At 40.1% G+C, this 23,864-nt stretch overlaps 1 protein-coding gene across 2 annotated transcripts in view; it reads left to right on the top strand.

The window, feature by feature from the left end:
* Window positions 1–23,864, top strand: part of kif26ab (kinesin family member 26Ab) — an 83,020-nt gene that overhangs the window by 31,200 nt on the left and 27,956 nt on the right. For both annotated transcript variants that reach the window (XM_053632524.1, XM_053632523.1), the window contains exons 3-4: window positions 464–940; window positions 9,580–9,746. In XM_053632524.1, the coding sequence (XP_053488499.1) occupies window positions 464–940; window positions 9,580–9,746 (644 nt within the window). The remainder of the gene's footprint in view (window positions 1–463; window positions 941–9,579; window positions 9,747–23,864) is intronic.

Here is a 23,864-nt window from a genome sequence, read left to right as displayed (position 1 = left end):
CAAAATTACCTTATTTTTTTCTTAAAATGGTACATTTACTCAGTTTAAGTATTTGATATGTTTTCCATTTTCTTTTGTTAATAACATATGGGTTTATGAGATTTGCAAATCATTGCATTCTGTTTTTATTTACATTTTACACAGCGTCCCAACTTTTTGGAATTGGGGTTATATTACTCAGGACAAATTTGAGTCTATGTGGTGTCAGTGTGTTTTCTTCTAAACCTCACATATATTAGTGTTGAAGTGTAGATCATTTTCAAACTGAATCTCTCATCATATCTTATCCTGCTCTCTTTTTATAATGAAATACTCTCTGTGATGAGCTTCTTCATATTGTTTATTTATACTTTCCTTCCCTTCCTGTACCTCAGCTGAGAAACACACATTCTTGAGGTGCAAGCGTTACAGTATGTTCTTAAACTTATTTCTGAATTGCTATTTTGTTCTTCTGTTTCCACAGGACCCTGGTTTTGCCACTTTCCTCTTTGACCAGCTACAGGTGCCAGACTGGCCAGTGCAGGTTGGGCATGAGGGGGCAAGGTGCCCGGTCTGTGCCACCCCCATGCAACAGTTAAGACAGCGGGCTTTACAGGCCCTCCAGGACCTGTGCACTGGCGTAGAATTGCCAACTGTTTCAGCTCTGCCCTCCAAAACCTTCCCTGGTCAGCCGACCAGAGTGACCACCCATGGTGTGCTCACGCTCTCCTCCAGGCCCCCTGCATCAAGGATCCCTCACCCAGCCCATAGCATGGTGCCTGTGGCAGAGCAACGGAAAGGTCTCGCCTGGGCATCCAGCACCAAGCCAAGCGTCCAGGTCACTGTGGGAGGAGGCGCTCTGAGTGGAGCGCTCAGCTCTGTCACCATCCAGGCCCAGCAGTACCTGGAGGGCATGTGGAGCATCTCACGCGTCAACAACTTCCTGCCTCAGCCAAGCCCGGTAGGTTTTTTTTGCCCACTTGGTTTTTTTTTTTTGTTTTGAATAGGAGTATTTTCACTATCGATGGCAATAATGTTATTGTAGCTTTATTGCTAATATTTAGCAATGCACACACACACACACATACATGCATACATACATATGTATATATATATATATATATATATATATATATATATATATATATATATATATATATATATATATACACACACACACACTCAGCAAAAAAATAAATGTAGGAGACTTTTAAAGATAATTTTGTAAAATCTAAATAAGCTTTACAGATCTTTATTGGAAAGGGTTTAAACAATGTTTTCATGCTTGTTCAATGAACCATAAACAACTACTGCCCATGCACCAGTGGAGCAGTCCTTAAGACACTAATAGTTTATAGGCGGTAGGCAATTAAGATCACAGTTACAATAACTTAAGACACTAAAGAGATCTTTCTACTGACTCTGAAAAACACCAGAAGAAAGATGCCATGGGTTCCTGAACATGCCATAGACCTGCTGCAGGGAGGCATGAGGCCTGAAGATGTGGCTAGTGCAATAAACTTCTGCGGAAAATTGTGTACCCCCATGTGTCCCCCAAGACATGATCAAGAACTTGCAAATGGCTTGATGGAAGAGTGGGGTTGCATCTCACAGCAAGAACTGACAAATCTGGTGCAGTCCATGAGGATGAGATGCACTGTAGTACTTAAAGCAGCTGGTGGACACACCACTTACTGACTGTTACTTTTGATATTTACCCTCCCTTTGTTCAGGGACTCATTATTCCATTTCTGTTTGACAAACGTCTGTGAAACTTGTTCAGTTTATGTCTCAGTTGTTGGATGTTTTTATGTTGATACAAATATTTGCACATATTAAGAAATTTGCTGGAAATAAAAGCAACTGAATGTGAGAGGCCTTTTTTTTTTTTGCTGAGTATATATTAGTTAGTTTTTCACCGTAGGGAAAATGGGTTTGCAGTATAATCACACACACATCAGAAATCACAATTGGCACAATCACTATATATACATCATTTAACAATTATTAAAAGAAGAATTAAAAAATGTAATTGCTTAAGGGATTTAAGATCATTTAGGCCACTTTTTCATACAATGGGGAACACAATGCCATCAGCCAGATGGCAACAATTCAAACGCAGAGGCCACAGGATGGCTCTTGTCACTCACAATATTATTTGCCTTATTTAACACTCTCTCTTTATAAATACTTTCTATACAACATAATCCCTAACAATTTACTCGCCATTGTTACCACTTTCCTTACTGATTTCTTCTGTACCTCGGTAGCATTACCATTCCACCAAATAATACAGAATGTCATAACACTTTCAATAAAAGCACCATAAAACGTCAAAAGCATTCTGTTATGGACATTAAAGGAGAGGAATTTCTTTAGGAAATGCATTCTCTGTTGTGTTTTCTTACTTATGTAATCGGTCCACATATCCCATTTAAGCTTGTGGTCAAGCATTATAGCAAGATATTTATAATTTGTTACTGATTGAATTGACTCCCCGTTAGTTAATGTAGGATGTGATATTTTCTGCTGTCTGAAATCAGTGGACATTTCCTTTGTTTTGGAGATGTTTAGAAGAAGATTTGATTTCTCACAATAGTTTAAAAAAACCTCAAGGACAAGCCCATGCTCTTCTTGCCCATCATGTAAAGGGCTCTCTAAAGCAGCAGCATCTGCATACTTAGTGATATATCAATTCGTAAAAGTACTTAAACAATAATTAGTATATAAAAAAAATATAATGTTGATAAAACACATCCCTGAGGTGATCCTATTGAAGTAATCATTTTTGTGTGTGTGTGTATTAAATATCTTTTGCCTGAGTAAACTTGAAGACAGAAATGAAAGTGATTGGTTAAGGGCAACCACCAATAAAAATAGAGAAGAGTCAGAACCTCTCCCGCAACGTCAGTTAAATACATACCATGAGTCTTGTCTAATTTAGAAATGAAGAGAGACCAGTTTGATTTACTGCTTTTTGAACTGCCTGCTGCTATTTTAATCCATCTAAATATAGATTTTTTTGTGTGTATGTGAAAACAAGCTTGGATAAGGTGGCTTAGTGGTTAGCACGTTTGCCTCACACCTACAGGGTGGGGGGTTCAATTCCCACCGTGGCCCAGTGTGTGTGGAGTTTGCATGTTCTCCCTGTGCTGCGGGGGTTTCTTCCCCAAGTCCAAAGACATGCATGGTAGGCGGATTGGTGTTTCCAAAGTGTCCGTAGTGTATGAATGGGTGTATGAATCACTGCGCCCGGGGGCCATCTTCAGTCATCTTGACTCAGTCTTGCCACTGGATCATGGTGGTCACCGGGAAGTGAGAGTATGGCTGATGCTGCCTCACTTTAATCCAATTCACGCGCAAGTCGAGTTCCAGTTTGTGTTCTCCATAATGGAGGCGGAAATGGAAACTTCGGTCTTCATCGAAATCGATGGACAAACTCCTGTGTGTGTGTATATTAAATATCTTTTGCCTGAGTAAACTTGAAGACAGAAATGAAAGTGATTGGTTAAGGGCAACCACCAATAAAAATAGAGAAGAGTCAGAACCTCTCACGCAACGTCAGTTAAATACATACCATGAGTCTTGTCTAATTTAGAAATGAAGAGAGACAAGTTTGATTTACTGCTTTTTGAACTGCCTGCTGCTATTTGAGTCCATCTAAATATAGATTTTTTTGTGTGTGTGTGAAAACAATCTTGACAAATTATTCCTAATTATTGTCGCTTAGACTCAAGATGAGGCATGTATGTTTTCAGACATTTATTCATTTTCTTTCATATAGGCTAGTTCTTGGCACTTTACACTTTACATATTTCAGTCAGTTTTACCTGTAAAACCAAGTTGGATTAATTGTAATTCATATGGCTTTATAGTTTTGGGTTAGACAGATCATTATTTGAATGTCGTGAGAAATATTTGACATTGATGAAGAGCCTCTTAGTTAATTCCACTGTTGTTTTAATGGGAATATAGCCATCAGTTTTAAAATGTTGGTAGTCATACACAATTACACGTTCAGTATGTGCAGTATTTGAACAGCATGAATTTATAAACAGCTCCACAAACTTCAAATGCTCTTATTATAGAAAGTGAGATGGAGTGTTTGAGCTTTACATGTCATTGATTTTCCTGTTGTGAAAATACAGCAATTATGCACCTGTCAACTTGAATGAGCAATGTGAAATTTTAATCACCTCCTTGTTATATGTGTGTGAATTAAGCGTTTCTAGAGTGTAAAAGGTTTTACTGGAACAGTGCAGTGTTAATCTCAAAACATATTTTTATTCAGTGTTCAGAGGTGTTTTAACGGTGTTATGGATTTCTTGTTGAATTCTTGAGTTAGAGACTGGACAGAAGTAAGGTTCCGTACACGTCAGTGGCATAATTTTACTCAAGAAATCGTACAGCCTCTATAGAAAAAAAACATCTTGTTGTGCTTTCCTGAAAATCGACTTCCTTGAGGATCAAATTCCACAAGTGTGAAATTTTACCCTTGTCCACTTATAAGCAAACAAGTCTGGAATACTGATAAGGAGTTGGCACAGATGCTCAAAGAGAGTATAACCTTAAACATAGAGAGTATAACTTTTCTGCAGGTTAAATCAACAAATTGACACATAGAGCTACAGCCTCACCTAATTCCAGCTGTAAATGCCCCTTTTTCGGAGTGTTATTAATTGCTCTGAATTCAGTTCATTTCTTTGCTTGTTTGTTTATTACATTGCTTTTAAAGCCGCTGTCTCTACACCGTCTCCCTTTGTTCCTGGATGGAGTTACATCTGCTGATGAATGCCGAGGTTAAAAGTATGACTGCGGCCTCATTTCCCTCATCGCACTAATGTCAACAAGTGCTTTCGTTTTTCCGTACGCCCACAACTGTTGAGGCTTTTAGCAGTCAGCGTGTGTGCTTCACATTCAAAAGGCATAAAAAGCTTTAAGTCGAAAAAAGCTGCGGTGATGGAATACTGTCACAGCACGAGTGGAAAAGCCAGCAATGCTGCTGGGAGTGTGAAGCTGAATGCCTAGTGGTGTTCAGCAACAAAACACACAGTCAGACATATGTATGCCTAGACACACACCAACCATGGAGAATGGTGTCCCCTCAGGGCTGAGAACGCATGCCTCTCTCCTCCATGCTGAAATGTGCCTGCTGTGATTTGGAAAACCTTCCTTTCTTTCATTACATCGACATCTCAGCAGAATGACAAAAACCACGCTGTGTGTGGGTTGGGTGTGGGAGGTTGGGGGTTGGGGGTTGGTGTGGAGTGTGCAGAGAAAGGTGTAAGAAAGGTGGTGTGATTTCTGTAAGGAAGGAGTGACATAGAAAAGCTTGGAGATGGACCAGGTCTGACAGCGAGCCTTTAGAGATGCTACTGGTGCCGCATTGCCTCCGGGGTTTGGCCTGGTCACCCTGGTAATGGGCCACCTGTAAAGGAGCTGCGTTGGGGAAAAGAGAAGAAGAAGTTAATCTCAAAGCACAAAGGCAGCAGCTAGGACAGAGACGTGTCTGAACCGAAATGTGTGTAAAAGGCAGCATGCGTTTTAATTTGGTTCTGGTGGAACCTGTTTGCATTGCTGTACGACAATTCTAAATGAATGACAAACATCCTAGTGATATTTCTGTAGTAATCATCAGCAGAGGTTTGTGGTGATGGATTTTAGAAGGGCAGGATGACATTACTAGTGACAGCCTCATAAATTAAATTGAGAGGCTATCACTCTTGACTTATAATATATACTACTGTCTAGTGAGTTTTTAGAGTAACCCTGTTTTTGAGCAATTTTAGAAGTACCTTTGTTCAACTATGTTTGAGGTAATATCATTAACCAGGGTGAGTGGTTTCAGCATAATTTCAAAAACCACACAAACACTTGAAACTAGCACAAAAGAACAGGCATTAAAAAGGGAGATTTTCTTCTTCTTTTCTCAGCCTTTGTTTAGGGAAACAAGTATTTAACATGCATTTCTGATGTACAGACATTATGCACTCCAAAATCCCCCTTTTCCTCTCCCAATCTTTGCAATACATATCTTACAATAGAAATGGTTCTCTACCTCACAGACACACTGTCTGCCTTGTCTGCCTTTTTGCGGAAATTTCTTAGATTCGATTCTGATAATTTGCTTTTAAAAAACATTTTGATGACTGTAATGTATTTTAAACCAGCCAACACTGTCATTAACAGTCTGTCTTCTGCTCCTCCCCCAAGCATGGGGAAGCATGAATCTTGTCCCAATGGACCTCTATTAGCACTTGTTACAGTTCTCATATTTGACCGCTAGGTCTAGTAATACCTTTATATGGAAGCTAAATGGGGCTGGATTATGCTACCCCCTGATTGCGCAACATGTACAAAGGCGAGCAAATCAATACAATACAAATTGTCCAATACAACATTTTTTAAATTGGTGGTCACTCAAAAGATTATATTTAAAACGTATGGAGTTGCGAATTAGGAATTTATGAAGATTAATATTTGGTGAATGTTTGATATGAATGTGGTTGTGATATTTATTAATAATTATAAGATTGTTGCCACTAAAATAGCAGAATGGTTGGTCAGAAAAGAAGGGCAATGGTTAGACCTAAAGCTGTTAAGTTTCAATCCCACAATCTGTAATCTCATGTGCACTAATCCATTGCAGTGGGAGTTACAAGGGTTCAGAGAAACCACTACGCTCTGTTTGGGTGAGGCTGTGTTGTGTTCCATAAGGTCAGCTAGGGACACTTCTGTTGTCTGGTGGTATTCACATGTAAACCTCCCTATCATCTGTTTCCTTTTGGAAGCCTAATGGCCCTTCTGGAGTCGTTCATACAGCAACTGAGAAAATGTTGTGAAAATGTTTTCAGATTTTGACCGTGTACCTGTTTTTGCACCATTCACAGTGGATTAGCTGACTTGGAAAAGAGAATTATACAGGCTTCCATTCCCACTTTGAACAGTAACCTCATTTAACCTCACTGTTTGCTCAGCATCAAAGTTAAATTATTATAGCATAGCTGCCTAGGATTTACAATGAGGATTATATATGAGCTGGAGTAACCCAATGGCTGATTGGGAGCTCAGGATCAGGATTCATTAGGGAGCATCTGCAGAGAGACATAACCCTCAAACTAGCTGACACAAGAAGAAAGAGAGAGGTTGATAGGGAGAGAAAGAAAGGGGAACCTGGACAGGGAATGTATGCATGGTTGATTTGACTCCTCAGATGAGCCTATTATTATTCGTTGTCTCTTTTAGGTCTCTGAGGTGATACGAACACCATATGCAGGCATAACCTAATGATCTGACCACGGGCTACAGCACGCCTAGCCCTCTTTCTTTGTCTGTCACTCATGAGGTTGACATAAGGGCTTAAACCCCATGCCTGTCAAACCATGGGTTTTTCTGACAGCAGTCTGACAGCGTGTGCATGTGCATATGTGCAAGCATGCACGTTTATTCTTAGCCAGGTCTGCATGGCCCCATAAAACATTCATCCTGTTGATAGGGGGCCTGGCTTTGCTCTTGCCATATCTGTGTTAAGGGCTTTACGTACTGCACAAATAGTCACACATGCACAAGTGTGAAGCTGTTTTTATTTCACAGCGCATGTGAAACTGGAATGTTGTGTACCATGATCTTCCTCCTTGTCGTGTTTGCCATGTTGCGGGTGTGTCATGGTGTTGCTTTCATTTTCCATTGACATTTGAACATGGAGACATGACCAATACTAATGTTGCAAGCTTGGGACATGACTTTTCTTCTTATACAGTTATTCTATAAGGTTTCTGGGTTTCATACACCAGCACCTAGTTTCAAGAGAAGAAAAAAATGAATCTAGTTCTGCCTTCTATTTCAAGTGCATATATATGCATATTCTGAGTGTTATCCCAGTGTTACGAGTGAGTGGAAGCTTACTGCAATACCCTCTTTCTTGTGTCTGAGCATCGCAAGTTTTCCGGGGCTCAAATGTCATTGTATCTATATAAATAGTCCCCCTGTCAGGATATGCTGGCACTCTGCGTGCACTGAAGGCCATATGCTTTATAAAAAGATCGCAAATTATGTTATTTGAGTTGCCAGACTGTTAATCCAGGGTAAACATGGAGAAAGTGACTGGAATGCACTGATAAAACACATCTTAAAATGGCAGGCCTTGTATAAGTTAAAAGATGTCAGCTGCTCAAAGTGATTAGGTCTTGGCAGAGTCTGGGAAATGGCCCAGCAGCTTACATACAAAACAAGCTTTTGGCAGTTGATATTGATCACAATCTTATTCTGCTTAGATACTAACTCAATTAGCAGACAAAGAAGCGGTCTGGCTAAATAAAGCCACTTCACAACACTGAAGTAAGTTTAGGTTTCAGCAGCAGGCTAGGCAGATTCCTGCATGATTTTTTGCTGGATTGGACCCTTTAGACATCACTAAGTATAGTATATTCTATGTATAAAGTAAGAGGAATTGTATATTTTACCTTAGGCGACGTAAACTGTTCATTATGGTTATAATATTCAGAGCATCTTTGCTTGCAATATTCAGCTCTCTGCACACTAATGTTACTGGTTGTTCAGCATGGTTACTGCTGCTAAGAAAACATTACAAATGGAATAGATCATATTGTGAATATAATACATTACAGGGCCTTAATGTGATTTCTACAATGCCACACAAACTGTGAATAGCCACTTTCGAAAACATTTCAGAATGAGCAGCAGGGGGAACAAAAACATCATATAGCTAGCCAGATTCTTCTTGTGAAATCAATTCGTCATTTTAATTCCAGAGTAAGCAGTCAGCCACTAAGAAAACCTGTATTGCTATGTAGTAATGTACAAAATATGTAAAATGCGTGACTGTGTGAGTCAAGGCAGGGCATAAGACCTTTCACACCAATGCATGATTACACCCACTGCATACTAACGATTAACTCTGGAAATTTACTATATTCACATTCAATTAAACAACTGAAGGATTCACTCCAAAGTCTGAATACCCTGAGAAGCAGAGCTCAGACTCACACTTAGAAATACTGGAGAATCTGAATTTGGAGAACAGAAACTATTATACCATCAGAGAAGGCTTTGCTGGCTCTGATGGTTTGCCAGTAAGTATTTTCAAGCCACACAAGTTGTCTCACATGTCTCCATTATATGCCTACACTGGTATCATAGACAGATCTTTGGCTGCTTGTGCTCTCCATCTTGTCTTTCTGACATTCAGCACATGCACTCAGAGCCTCTTCAGTGGTGAAGAGCAGCATCAGGGTGCCATCATTTCCTCTGGTCAGGGAGAGTGCATTTCTTGATCTCATCCTGTCTATCTCTCTCTTTTCAGCTGCTTTTGTGACCCAGTTGAGCCCCTTTCCACATGAGATATGTTTACTCTTCTTCTGTGTCTCATTATTCCTACTTTACTTGTTCGCTTGGCAATTTGATGCTTCCCTACTTGGAGTTTGTTTTCAGTTTTCCCGAGTAACGATTGTATAGATAATTTGCATCTCTAGACTAGTACTTAACATAGTAAACATAAACATTGTCTATACATGAGTGTTTTTATATGGATTACTGATATTTCGAGCAGCCATGAATCAGTTTCTGTCATGTTCCTCCCAGACACATGGTCCTGTGGCTGAGCCTGATCAGCCTGCTCCACTCTCAGACACGGCCGTCACTTCTGTCTCCATCAACCCAGCCAGGCAGAGGAGTCCAGTCCAGTTTGGCCCAGCAGTAACGCTGTCCTCTAGCCAGCCTTCCTCAGCCACCACATCCTTCTTCATCAGGTAAGAGCAGAGTAGTGCATTAACATTGAATCGGTTATTAAACAGAAAATGAATCTTTTAGTACTTTATAGTGCAATGTTGCATCAGGTCTATGTGCGAGTGTGAGGAAAAGTGTTGCTATGCTGTCCATGTATGTGTGTCCATGATGGATGGAATATATCATAAGCATTGAAAATGGATTTGTAACTCCCTACATGCCAAACTGTGATAGCACGGGCAGTGTGATTAACTGGCTTCCCCCTGGGTGGAGAGAGAGATGGTAGAGCTGCAACAATGTGCACTACCACCTGCAAAAGTACTTCCGGGTCATGCAGAAAACCGAGAGAGAAGACCTCAGAGTGGGACAGGGTTAATTTTTGCAGCCTGATCTATAGACACATCCGTGTTTTCTTTGGACATAATCTCAAACAAGCGGATAGGCAGGGAGACCTTGCTTTGTCATTAATAGAGAAGCCTGGGAGGGAAAATAAGACTTGTTTTTTCCCTTTTATTCACATGTTCAGGGGAGAAGAGAGGAGAAATTGGAAAGGATGATGGTTGCAGTCTTTCATTACATTACAGATATTAGCTTTTGCCAAGAATTTCTGGTGTTTTTCTTGGCAGTATGCTTACTTATTACCTTAAGAACCCCAAGCAGTCATCAAATTCATGTCTAGGAAACAAAGAACCACAAACACAATGTCTATGTTACCTTTAACCATAACAGCCACTTGTTTGGTACAGGATGAAGAACGGATACAGGCCTATGTTATTTTTAACATTCTGCACCCTAAGGGGTTTTTAGTTTTCCCCCCTTACATCAGACAGTTTATTGTTCATGTTTAAATTTCATGTAGAACACCTTTAGAAAGTTAGACCCATTAACCATCCAAAGAATCTTTGAGGAACCATGTTTTCTTCGTTGAAGTGCAGTTGAAATTAGGTGCTCACAGGAAGAGCTGGCTGCTAAATAAACCTGAATCACCCAGCCATTTTGTGAAATACAGTAAATACAGAAATCATGTGTTCCCCTGCTCTTTAGGAATAATTTGTGGATTTTATCCAGTAAAAAAAAAGAGAGAATGTTAGTGGAAGAGAGTGAGAAAGAATCTTCATTCTCCTAGTGTGTGCCAGCTTCATGCCCATTTGTACAACATGCAGCAGGCTTGCTGTATCAGCGGCGCTCTCTTGTAAATGAAATATTAATTAGAGTGCAATTAGAGTGCTGAGGAGGAGAGAAAGAAGTCAGCTTGTTTGCTCTCATCTTGTTTTTTTTTTTGGTACTCGGCTCTTGTCAGTTTTTCTCAGCATGAACTATTTGTCTGCCGTTCATTAGTGAGTCAGCATGCATATCTGATTTTGAATGTTTATGTTTTAGCCTTGGCTTGTTGAATTTGAAGCTTACTGGTACAGATTCTGAATTTCTTACATTGGGGACTATTAATATAGTTTTTGCTTTTTTTATTTGATTGATCCTTATATCTAGCTTCTTTAATAGGATTAAGCATTTGTGTGTGTGTGTGTGTGTGTGGTAGTGTCAGGTATTAAACAGGTTCTCAAAAGGTTATGCTATAGGCTTTAAAAAAACATTGATCATAAGAAATATCTGCAGTGGTCTCAACCCATCTGCTGTAATGATGGTTGACTTCTCAAAGTTCTTAGATTGTTGCTCACACAATGTTTGTAGTTAGACAAAAACTACTAGGAAATGTTGGTGTTAATGTTCCTACAGCTAAAGAAGGAACTTTAATAAAAAATAATTTTAAAATGTACCTGCAAACCCAGAAACCTCAACAGATATAGTTATATAGTTCCTATAACTATAGTGTTCTGCTGACTTAAAAATGGTAGTGGGAATTTGTACTTAATGGAGCATCTGTGATATATGTGTCTATATTCTTGTTCTTCATATTTCTAACATGTTCATTTAGACTTGGAGATGCTTTTGACTAATTTAATATGAATGGATTAAGAAATTAGATAAGGCAGACACTGCTGAGGTATGAGGGGATATTGAACGCCAGAGGAGAGTGATAGATGGCTTTTCAAGCTCTCAGTATTACAAAATGCTCCTGCTTGACAAAGCATATTATTAGTATATTGACATTTTCTACAGCTGCCATAATGAAAACAGACAGATGTGTAAGACATGCTCTAGATTCATACAGTGCTCAGTTACAGCGCAGCCCTCTGAGCTAGGGGTTCATAGCAGATGTGAACCAGGCTAGAATTGATTGATAGAATATAATGCCGTTCAAGATCGGCCCATGCTCCATTGGTTTTTAAATGGATGTGAAGGAGAGAGCGCTAGACTGGGAGAACAAAGGCTCTGTCAGTTTGGAAGTGGAAAGAAGAGAGCCAAAGAATTGACAGCTGGAGAAAACAGTGTTGAATAATGTTTGTTTTTTTTTTCTCCTATGAGCAGGCATACATGTGAAAGAGGTTGAAAAGAGCAGGCTATGCACTAGGTTTGAAAAGTTGTAACTTAAAACTGAAAGCATGTGTATTCTTTGAAAGAGTGTGTATCCAGTAGGGATGTAACCAAATACGAACACATTATTCAGATTGAACAGAGAGTGTGTTCTGGATACAAATACAGATACAAATAGGAGGCACACTATAAATTTGTCTTTCTTTTTTCCCAGCCAGCTTGTTCACAGGGCATATGGTTGAGACTACAGGTGTGTATTGGGACTGAAATCCCACGGACAACAAAAAAAAAGTCCAGTGAGTGGGAGGTTTTTACTTTCATGAGAGTCTGAGGCTCAAATAAAGACCACAGCAATCCTAAGTAACTGTCTTGTCGGGTCATGGTGGTTTAAATTAGGCTACTAAATTGTTTATATTTTGGAAAAATAGAACCAGTTAAATTTGTTAGAAGATATTGTGTTGGATTAAAAACAAACTGTGCACATCTCTAGTTGAGACCAGTTATGAACTGGATTGATGAGGTGAATAGGACTGAGTGAAGAGAATTCACAGACTATGCGGACAGTGCTGTTTTTCCTACCTCTGGATTTTTTCCCCAGTGTTTTCTAGTGTTCCTGTGGGCATATTGGTAGGGTTCATATTTAATTAGAATAACAACTATAACAACAACAACAACAACAAAAATCACTTCAGGTTTAGGCCATGGTCACTTCTTATATTCAAATACAGATACAAATATTTGGAGCACTAAACAGGTGCAGATAGCATTGCTTTACATACCTAGTTTCCATGCATGCCTGAATGTTAGTTTGTGAGCACATGCACATCAGCAGCTATTTGGCTGCAGAACACATGAGAAACTGATTGTCCTTTCGGCCAGCTGCTTGTCCAGGTGAGCCTATGTGGTAATGACTATGATTGGAGTAGGAATTCCACCATAATTACCCCATAACAATTCAGGCTGGTCCCAGACGCAGCTTGGCCTTTGTGCCTGACAGAATGCTTTGTGGCCTAAGCCTTAAGGAGTAACCATAGTAACAAAGTGTTTTTGGCAAGTACATACAAAGGTAAGTTGATGACGTGTTGAACGAACAAGACTGTGGTGCAGGAAAGAAACACAAGGTAGACATTTCCTCCAAAACAGCGACGCAGACTTGTTGCTTTACAAAAGTTCACCACACTTGAACCAGATTTGTGTGTTTGTTTAAAGAAATCACCTGTGTCATGCAGTCATAATCATACAGAATTTTGCCTAAATAAACATGGCCCTTTTCTACTTTTATATACACTATATCCCAATTTTAAACATGATATGTATTAGAGCGGTTAATGATAAATGGGGCTTTTATTGGTTCTTGCTTGAATTTTCCTCAGCAGATATTTAACAATTACTTAATGATTATGATCTACCATCCTAAATTAGTCTGGTTACCCATGGATAACTAGTATTGCCCATAATTTGCAAATGGGTCCCTAGGGTGGCCCATTTAAAATCAATTAGGTACAAGAATGCATCTCTTTAATCACATTGTTATGCTGATTAGCTTCCTATGGCTGCTTCAGAATGGCATAGATAGTGGCATGGATAATACTACTAGGAACTGTAAACAGTAGGATACCATCCCCTCTCACATTCATGCTGCCTGTGTTTATGCTAATGGGTGGTCGTGGCCTTCTCCTGGCCAAAACAGGGGGTGGGATTGAAAGAGAGTGATGGGGGATGGTTTTGGGGAAGTGGGGGAACAAGCAAAAGACTGGGAGAGAGAGTTCGGAGTTCACTCTCACTTAGCTCACATGCCTGCACACACTCAAACAGAAGTCGGTTAAGCTGATAATGTCGGTTCTATATGTCAGAGAAGAGGATTTCGAGAGAGAGACACACAGACAGAGTGAGTGTAAGTGATCAAGAGAGAGAGAGAAGTAATATCATTGAGAGAATGTTGGAAAGCGAAAAGGTAGAGGGAAAAGTATAGAGCACAGGTGAAGAGAGTGTAGAGAGGAAATGTTTAGGAAATGGTCCATGAGTTTGGCAGATTTATGTCATTGCACTAATTCCTATCAGGGACAAATTGGCTAAACAGATTAACGTTGAGTGGCGTCTGCCCTGGAGCAGAGCTGGAGCCTGGTGTACAGCTGCACCACGAGGAGAGAAACAGCAGTGGAGCATGGACTGACAGCAGTGCAGCATGGGTGATGTCCAGAGCTGAGGACACACACACAGACACACACACACACCCACACACACACACACACATACACACATACACACACCGGCTGGGTGCTCCTACACTGGGGAAGACACACATGCAAAAGTAACTGTTGAGGATGGTACACAAACTGGCTGAGCCATGGTAGGCAGGCTAGGACTGATGCTCCAGAATACTTCTCCCAGCTGGCGAGCAGAGAATGTAGACTACACAGGCTGGAGCACCACCATGAAACTGCAGTAAGTTATTTCACCACAGTGCAGGGATGTGCTTGTACGACTTATTTACCATTTTTCAGTTGCAAAATATATTTGGTTTAAGTTTTATTTTGTAACATGGTTGGTCTGATAAGGCATAATTCTACAAAGCAGTTGTGTTAATCAAAAACTGACATGGTCATTGCATGTCTTTGTTTCATTTCTCTCTCAAACATCTGTTCTTTATAAAACAAAGGTTTATATCGAGCTGTGATAAGGGCAACAACAGCTTGTTGTGAGTGCAGTTTTTCTGCTTTGTTGTCTTTACCTAGTGTTTACTTTGAAGCTGGAAGCCCAGCTGGTGGTCCCCAGTTGTAATCAGGCTATCATCCATATATGTGTGTGTGTGTGTGTGTGTGTGTGTGTGTGTGTGTGTGTGTGTGTGTGTCTGTAATGGCCAGGGAGTATAAGTAGGAGCAGCTGGGGCAGAGTGGTGGGGAGGGAGGGCGGGCAAGATAAGCCCAGGTGTGAAGGGCTAGCAGTGGGCTGTTTGCTGTGTAGCTTTGAGTGCTGGGGGTGGATGGTGGAGGTGTTGATGGATCTATCACTCTGAGCCCCAGGGATGTGCTCTAGCCTAGTCCATTTCCTGTCCTTGGGGATTCTGAAGGAGAGCACTGATTTGTCCACATGAATCACTAACCACAAGCTGCTCATCCACCCATATTCAATGTATCTGATTCATCAGTGACACTGGCTTGCAATTGTGTAAATTCTGTGGCTACTTGTTCTGACTCCTGGTGATGAAAAGTCATGCCGCTCAAAGTGTGGTTTCATTAGTTCTTTCCTCCCACACCTAGAAATTTTGTTAATAGCCCTGATTATTACTGAACAGTTCATACTGGGGTGATTATCACCTGCAGGGAGAACCCTGAACAATCTGAAGTGGCTGTTATGGTGACAGAAGAGTTGCTGCATGGTCATTACATGTATTTGTTTCATTTCTCTTTGGTTTAGATCAAGCCGACACTGAAGCCGAGTGCACACTCTCATATGACCTAACTTTCAGAATTGCTGACCCTTTCACATTACATGACTTTATTTGCTTACTCTTAGTTATTTGTTGTTGAATCAAGCACACAATTGCTAGCAGATGAGGAGCATTCACTATGAAATCTTTCTTTTGGAGGGATCTCAGATGAGTGTGCCTGACTCCCAAATCTAGCTTTACAAAAATAAATGGGACAAAGTGACCGGAGACCATTCATTTTCAATAAGAGCTGGAGATTTCCGGTGACATGAGCGACAGCTACCACTGGCGAGTAGGTGTGGGTGTGTCCAGCGACATGAAATTTGAGGAAAGTTTCATGCAAATTTGGAACGACTTGGTGCCGCGACTACCAATGGGAGTGAAGACAGTAGCACGCATGTGATCTGTAGCCTGCCGTTCTATTCTGCCACTAGCAGAATAATGGTCTTATGGGCTTAGTGAGTTTAAAGCAAAATAATAATAACAATAATAAAACACACTCACTTTTTGTTGAAATCGTGCAAAACCCGGTGTAGCTCCTATCTTGGGTGAAGTTTCCTGCTAGGCGCTGCTTGGTCCCAGGTGCCAAAGCAGCATCCAGGAAACATGGAGGTTGCGGAGCTGGCCGGCTCCCGGTCGCCATCGAACACATAGTGAATGACACCCTGATGGTGACGCTCACTTACAGATATAGGAGCTACACCAGGATTTTGCTCGATTGTAACAAAAAGTGAGTGGGTTAGGGTTATTATTACTATCATCATTTTGCTTTAAACAAACTAAGGCCATAAGCTAAGCTAAGCTAATTGTCACTCCCAATTTTGCCGCAATGGCATAGAGTACACACTGCTTCTCCTTCATCTCGTAGGATATGATGCATATATATACTGGTGAATTTTATATACAATCACTCTCCCTCTACAATGTGTAATTTTATTGGCAGTAAAACTGTTTTTTTGTCAAAAGTGGAATACTAGTTGCGCCACCCATGTTACTATGGCAACCAGTAGCAGGAATGCCTATTGGCGACTTCATAGTACAGCAACTGGCGACTTAGCAAGAAGTTGCTGAGAAACAAAATTAGTCACTGATTTAGAAATCGGGGCTAAAATTGAGTAGTGTGCATTCGGCTTAAGTGGTGGATCCGAATATAGCTTCATTGTTATTGTGGATGCTTGTCATTGGAAGACCCAAAGACCATCTCACATGTGTACTGTTCTGACCCTGTTCAGCTTGGCGAAATGTTATGGTTTAGTGAAGGAGGATAGACTTACAGACCTAAATGAGATGAATTGTCACAGATTCAAGAACTTTGAATTGTTTTCAGTATAAACTGTAAGAGAGATGGGGAACAACAGAGGTCTCTGACAGCCCTCAGATCTACACCACTACACAAAAGGTGCAGTGTCAGGAAGTCTAGCCATAGTCCCAAGAGGAAGAGGACCAGGCATTAGCAAGCCCTCTGGCCACTGAAAATCTGCTGAATCATGACTGCACTATTACAGCAATGCTTCAGTATTCCATGAAATGGAGAGGGGAGAAACACTGTCAAATCAATCTTTCAGGAAGTCCCCCTGTGGCCTGATGCTCGCCTCCTGCTAGGAGAGAGACAACTGTGTTTTTGCAGGTCTTCAGGTGCTGAGAAGTTGTTCTTGCAGACTGAGCACCATTTCAGTTGTATGGAAATACATTGTGTCATCTGTGTTTATCAATCAACATCTCCACATCAGATTTCTCTGGAGATCCCTGAGGCTACATTTTTGTCTACAAGAAATTGCCTTGTTTGCATTCGGCCCTGCAGCATTCACATGGCAAGATATGGTCAACTGAATCTCTTGTCTAGATTAATAGCACTAGTTCCTCAAGTTGTTCGAGCTTTAAATCTCATTCTGATATCACATTTTAATTGATACTTAATGATAGTCAGGAGAAGACTAATTAAAATGTCATTAAATTATAAGGCCTATTAATTACTCAAAAGGGTTTGTAGGACAACATTCAAGTTGAAAAAGGATATACTGTATTTGTGTTAATCCATGGACTGGAATAAGCATTAAAGGTTTTATGATCTGTTGTTTTTCCAATGACATATTATTCAAGTTGAACATCACTCTTAAGCAATGCAGTCTACGTTTCCTTTGTCATGGCCAGAACAAAGCAATGGTGGCAGCTTCATCCTCCTTCCTCCCCCCCCCCCCACTCGCTCTCTCTCTCTCTCTCTCTCTCTCTCTCTCTCTCTCTCTCTCTCTCCACTCTTGCGGTCTCTTGTCTCTAGCTGGTATGAATATTTGATAATAGCCATAGTTCTATTTACTCATGCTGTAGTTGATTTACCAAATCAGTACTGCTTGTAATACTATTACAATTCAATGTTATTTATCCCACACTTCTCATCCCCACTTAGATATTTTCCCCATTAAATGTCATATACTGGGTCATATTTTACTTGTTTAAAAGTTGACCAAAATGGCCAATTACATTTTGTTTCAATCCCATTTCTGACTTAAATATTGCAAGGTGAAAGAATCCTGAATTTAGATAGATGTGTATGTACAGGATGTCTATCTGGCTAATCAGTATAAAGCAGCCATGTGCCATTGCTAACTTAAATACATCCATTTGCAGTTTTCAGATGGAACAAGCTTTTAAAAAAAAACAAAACAAAACACTAAGAGCACAAAAGAGTTCAAAGCCTGAGAGGTCAACTCTGCTGGTTGGACTCATTCATTTTCTTTTCACCTAGTTCAGCTCTTGGAGCATTTGGACCTAGGCATGTTTTAGTGAGCGTGCAAAGTAACAGTTGATCAGTATTAGGTAACGTGGGAATGCATGAGTTAATGGTGTGCACATTGTGTTTGTTCTCTAGATTCTGTCTGTTCCACATGCAGATTGTCTGCAGCACAGTGGATTATACAGTAGGCTGTAATCAGTTCAAAAACCAGTGCACTAGAGCCTGCTAAAAATCCATTTATACAATAATCCCCAATCTCCCCGACTTTCCCTTTGTCTCTGTCTCTCTCCCCCTCTCTCATTTTCCATCTTTCTTTAAATACCCTTTCCTGAATTAAGTTCTGAGTTGTAGTTAATCTAAGATGGAGTAAATTCTTAAATCCTCAGTTTGGCAAGAAGAGCAGTGGTGATATTGATTAATAGGTGCCCCTGCCCACTACCATATTACAATGTGAGCCTTATAGTTCCTGCAACTGATTTAAAGGGTGGTTAATTATCCTCTGTGCTTTGAACCATGTCTTTGAAAAATTAACATCACCCTGTGAGGTTTGGACAACATCCATCTTACTGCCAATGACAGTGTGATTTTTGCATAATAAGTACTATTGACAGCCTCAGTGCTCTTGGGATGGTGCACTAAAAGGAAAATATGGACGATTCCTCTACTTTGAGCTTTGGTTTATTCTTTCTGTGCTATTTCTTAACTCAAATATTCATTTCTGTTTTGCTCCTCTGTTGCCTATATACCCTACTGAAGTAGCACCATAGGATAGTCTTTGACCTGTCCACTCCATGCCTGTCCTTCACCTCGAGTATGTCCTTTCTGCTCCACCCTTTCTCTCCACAGCAGTGCCATTCCAGCATTTACTTTGATTAATCACACACAAATGTTCCCAGCAGTCACTGGGGCTGAATGTTGTGATAGCCCTGAGAGTAAAAGAGTGCAAACAAATAAGCACAAGGTGTCCTCCATGGCAGACAGTGATTAATGAGGTTGAGATGAGGGTGGAAACCAGGAGTGCTTTCGTTTTCTTTCCGTTCTTCATGCACATGCCTCCTTCCATCATCATCTGATACTGTTTTTCTACATTTCCTATACATGTTGTTTAAACTTTGTTGGAAAACTGACCAGGAGGAGTGAAAGAATCTCTTCGAAGCACCACAGTTTTGATTGTGCACGTCCTGCACTGAATTGTAGGACTCTTTCGTGCCAACAGCCACACGTGTTTGTGCTGCAACCAAATTCCCCATTGTCACTAATCTGTGAGTGAAACCTGATGCTGAGGGCTCATTAGCTGCCATGCTGTTTGCAGCCGTGCACTGAAACAAGAAGGAGGAGAGATGAAAGTAGACGATAATCTATATAAACAAGGCGGCAGAAAGGGTCGACTGGAGAGTGAGCAAAGTCTTAATGATCTGTCAGATTTTCATACGTTAGCATGCTCTTTCTTCACATATGAAACCCATTATAATCTCTATGGTGCTCATGATTAACAAGATGATCACAACACACTGGTGTCTTCATTCCATGGCTTTTCTCTACTTCAGGGACTTAAGATAACGTTAACGTTGCAACTCATTAAATAACAAAAACAGGCTGTCTATGTTTTACGGCTAGTTCTCTGTCCTCCCCACTGTGTATAAACCACAAGCTGCAGAGCCAGGATTAGCTGCACATCCTGTGTGCTTGGGGATGCCATTGAGAGGGCAATTTAGGAAACTGCATACAGAAGAGAATACTCAGCCCCCCACTATTCCTACCTACTTCCTTTTTGGATGTAGACATCTACTCTTGACTTGGCCTCTGGCATTGTTGGGAGATAGGAGGCTAGACTTTGAGGTGCTTTTTGGGTGTTGGGTGAAAATGCTCTTTGAGTTTTAGTGTTTTATTACAGACATAACTAGCATAGGAAGTAGGAGGTTTAAGGTTTGGCACCTACTTGTGGGTAGTGCATGCTTTCCTAAGAACAGACCTCATTTAATGAAAAAGGTCATGTTTAGTTTTGTCAGGGAAAATAGTTTTGGCTTTGTTTAGTCTACTGTGTACTTTTTGTAATGGCAGTGTGACAGGTTGGTATACCTCATAGCTTGTTCATGAAATGGGCCTGTTGCCCTAAATGGGACTTCAAAGCAAGTCGGTCATTAGGTTTAGCTCTTTTAATCGGGGTGTTTTTTTCTGTTATTTGTAATGCATTTTAATCTTTATTCACTTAAGTATATACAGTTACTGAATACAAACATGGATAAAAGAAGGGAGTGTCCCCCCCCCCCACAAACATACATATACAGAGATTGAATACATCTAAAAGTGCATTTAAAATGCACTAAGGACTTGGGGATTTTCTCTCCCTGTTTCCTTTTAATTAGAATGTTTTCCATTTAGACTCAAATTGCTTCATTTATTTTGAGATGGCTAGGGATTCCTGGCCCAGACATGCTGGGGGAATAAAGCCTGGGCTCAGCACTACCCAAGCCATCATTTTTCACTGTTGCACTAGGTTCAGAATGATTTACCTTCACTCTGACAGCTGCTGATTGGCTCCCAGCCAAAACTCCGAGCTTAAAGAGGGATAGACTGATCACACAAATGCTCCATCAAGGCAAGGCTGAGCCAGTCGTGTTTCACTCTTCTCTCTTTCTTTCTTGTCTAATCATCCAAATTCAGCTCTTATTTTATTCCCACCTCTTAACGCTTCTAGGTGATTGTTCACATTTTTCCCCATCTTGTCCTTATCTTGGTTAACGTAGATTACAAGTTCCCAACCCTGGTCCTGGAATAACCCCCTGTCATGTTTTGTCTGCTCCCAACACACCTTATTCAACTAATCAGCTATTTAATGGGGTTCTCCAGGATCAGGGTTGGAAACCTGTCATATAGAGGTTATCAAACCACTTCTAGATAGTTCACATTTTGTTTTGTGTTCCAGTTCCTAACATAACTGAAAGAGGAAGTCAGTATTATACTTTGTACGGCACAAGTAATAGAAGAAGTATTTGCCTGGAGTTTCCCCATGCCAAATTTGAGAACCTTTCTCTCCAGTTTCCATTGTCCTTTTACTTTCTCACCTCAGCATCTATCTCCTATACACATTGCACTTTTCCTGTAAATTAGTTTGTTTTGATTTTGACTCTGAACACTCTGTTCAGGCTTCTTTGTTTCCATGAGATTCTGGACACTGAAGATTTTGGCTGAAGGTGATGTGTATTTCATTTTCATTATACAACACCTTCAAATAAATGTGCAAATATGATTGTATTATACTGAATAATTCAAATTTAGCCACAAACAACAGGGGAGATTATTTTTCTTTGTCCTAACCTGCCTTTAACCATGTCCTGTTTTCCTGGTGTATAAATGCGAGTTTGTGTGTGTGTGTGTGTGTGTGCGTGTATATATATATATATATATATATATATATATATATATATATATATATATATATATATATATATATATTAAAGTTAATAGTAAGCACAATTGGGGTTTTACAAAAGATTGTAAGATACAAAATCACAGAATCAGTGATTCGCAATGACCATATCAGTCTCCAGATAGGAGCCATACTGAAAACCTGGGGTCTGAATTGAAGATGGATTTTCACATCTTCATCTATACATCTCTACAAGAGTAGGTTTATCACCAGGCAATAGCTATGTTTCCATCCAAAGTTGCGAACTTATGCGCAAAACTGGAATATCGCATAAAACATTTGCAAATAAAGCACCGTTTCCATCCAATGAGTCGAACAAACGCATCACTTCCTGATAAACTGGCCCCAAATATCAAAAAGAAAAATGGAATTTGCTAGGAGTTTATGTTGGAAGAAAGAGACGTGACAATTGGCCTTTGTCCGAGAATCCTATACGTGTCGTCAAAGTAACGAAATGTGCTCTTGCCACCTGCTCCACTATGTCCGAGCTTTTGAGCGTTCCGTCAATGTTTTTCCATCAAGAGTGGTCATCACTTCTTTCTCATATATTAGATTTAAAAATGTCTGAAAATGGACCCATGAGCACACCCTCCACAAAATCATTTCTGCTATGTATGAGGATATTTCAGCCAAAAACCTGGTTGCCTCTGCCAGGAGGATTAGACTTGAAGCTTGTAAGAGCCAAACATGTTTCCAGATCAACACAGAAATGGTTAAGGAAACACAGAATCAGTGATTCGCAATGACCATATCAGTCTCCAGATAGGAGCCATACTGAAAACCTGGGGTCTGAATTGAAGATGGATTTTCACATCTTCATCTATACATCTCTACAAGAGTAGGTTTATCACCAGGCAATAGCTATGTTTCCATCCAAAGTTGCGAACTTATGCGCAAAACTGGAATATCGCATAAAACATTTGCAAATAAAGCACCGTTTCCATCCAATGAGTCGAACAAACGCATCACTTCCTGATAAACTGGCCCCAAATATCAAAAAGAAAAATGGAATTTGCTAGGAGTTTATGTTGGAAGAAAGAGACGTGACAATTGGCCTTTGTCCGAGAATCCTATACGTGTCGTCAAAGTAACGAAATGTGCTCTTGCCACCTGCTCCACTATGTCCGAGCTTTTGAGCGTTCCGTCAATGTTTTTCCATCAAGAGTGGTCATCACTTCTTTCTCATATATTAGATTTAAAAATGTTCGGACCTTGTCATCCACCCAAACATACCTCTTACTTTCTGCCATTTTTCTTATCACATGATCTGTTGAAGCAAAGTCACATGACTTTTTTGATATGCATCGAGAAATTTATTTGCTAAAAATGTGTTTTTTATGCACATTTTTTAAATTTATTTTGAATATTCCAAATATTTATTTAGATATTCCAAAATGCGCATAAAAATAGGTGGCTGGAAACATGGCTAATGTTAACTGTACAATGTCCCAAAATATCACTATCATACTTGTGGATGTAACTCCCAACGTTGAACTCCCATGATCCTCAGCCCACAACCATGTCACATGACATCCAGTCAAGCTCATAGTCACCTGATTACTAATTTAACTCACCTGTTTGCAATCATACCACTTCCTTTAAATAACTCAAACTAGTGTTACTTTACTAAATCTCACTCTAGCATGGTGATTGTGATGAGTTCAAGCCTGTGTGTGCAGCCTGTTTGATTGATGTTTATAGAGGGTGCCAGTAATTCTAGTGGGCATGCTATAGTGTGTCTAAATCAAGGAATCTGAGGGAATATCAGAAAGGGATTTTCTCAACAATCTGGTTCTGCAGACTTAAATATCTATGCAGTACTTTTGTAACATAACCCACCATGTGTAATCTCTAATTTGTGTTTAGGTTTTAGACCTTTTTACATTGTGTTCAAATTGTTTGAATGATTTGTGTTTAGGTTTTAGACCTTTTTACATTGTGTTCAAATTGTTTGAATGATCTAACTGAGTGCGGTGTGTTCTCTCCACAAACGGGACTGTGGGTCTCTTTTTGTGCCCATATTTCACTTGAAATGTCATCTTTCCAACCACTTTCTAAACCTCGGAAATGCTGATCATTTCCAATTTAGACAGAGGAAAGCCAGCGTGATATATGTC

This window comes from Ictalurus furcatus, chromosome 9, assembly GCF_023375685.1.
Source record: "Ictalurus furcatus strain D&B chromosome 9, Billie_1.0, whole genome shotgun sequence".
Taxonomy (NCBI): domain Eukaryota; kingdom Metazoa; phylum Chordata; class Actinopteri; order Siluriformes; family Ictaluridae; genus Ictalurus; species Ictalurus furcatus.
The sequence above is the reverse complement of the archived record's forward strand: the minus strand, read 5'-3'. Positions and strand labels throughout refer to the sequence as shown.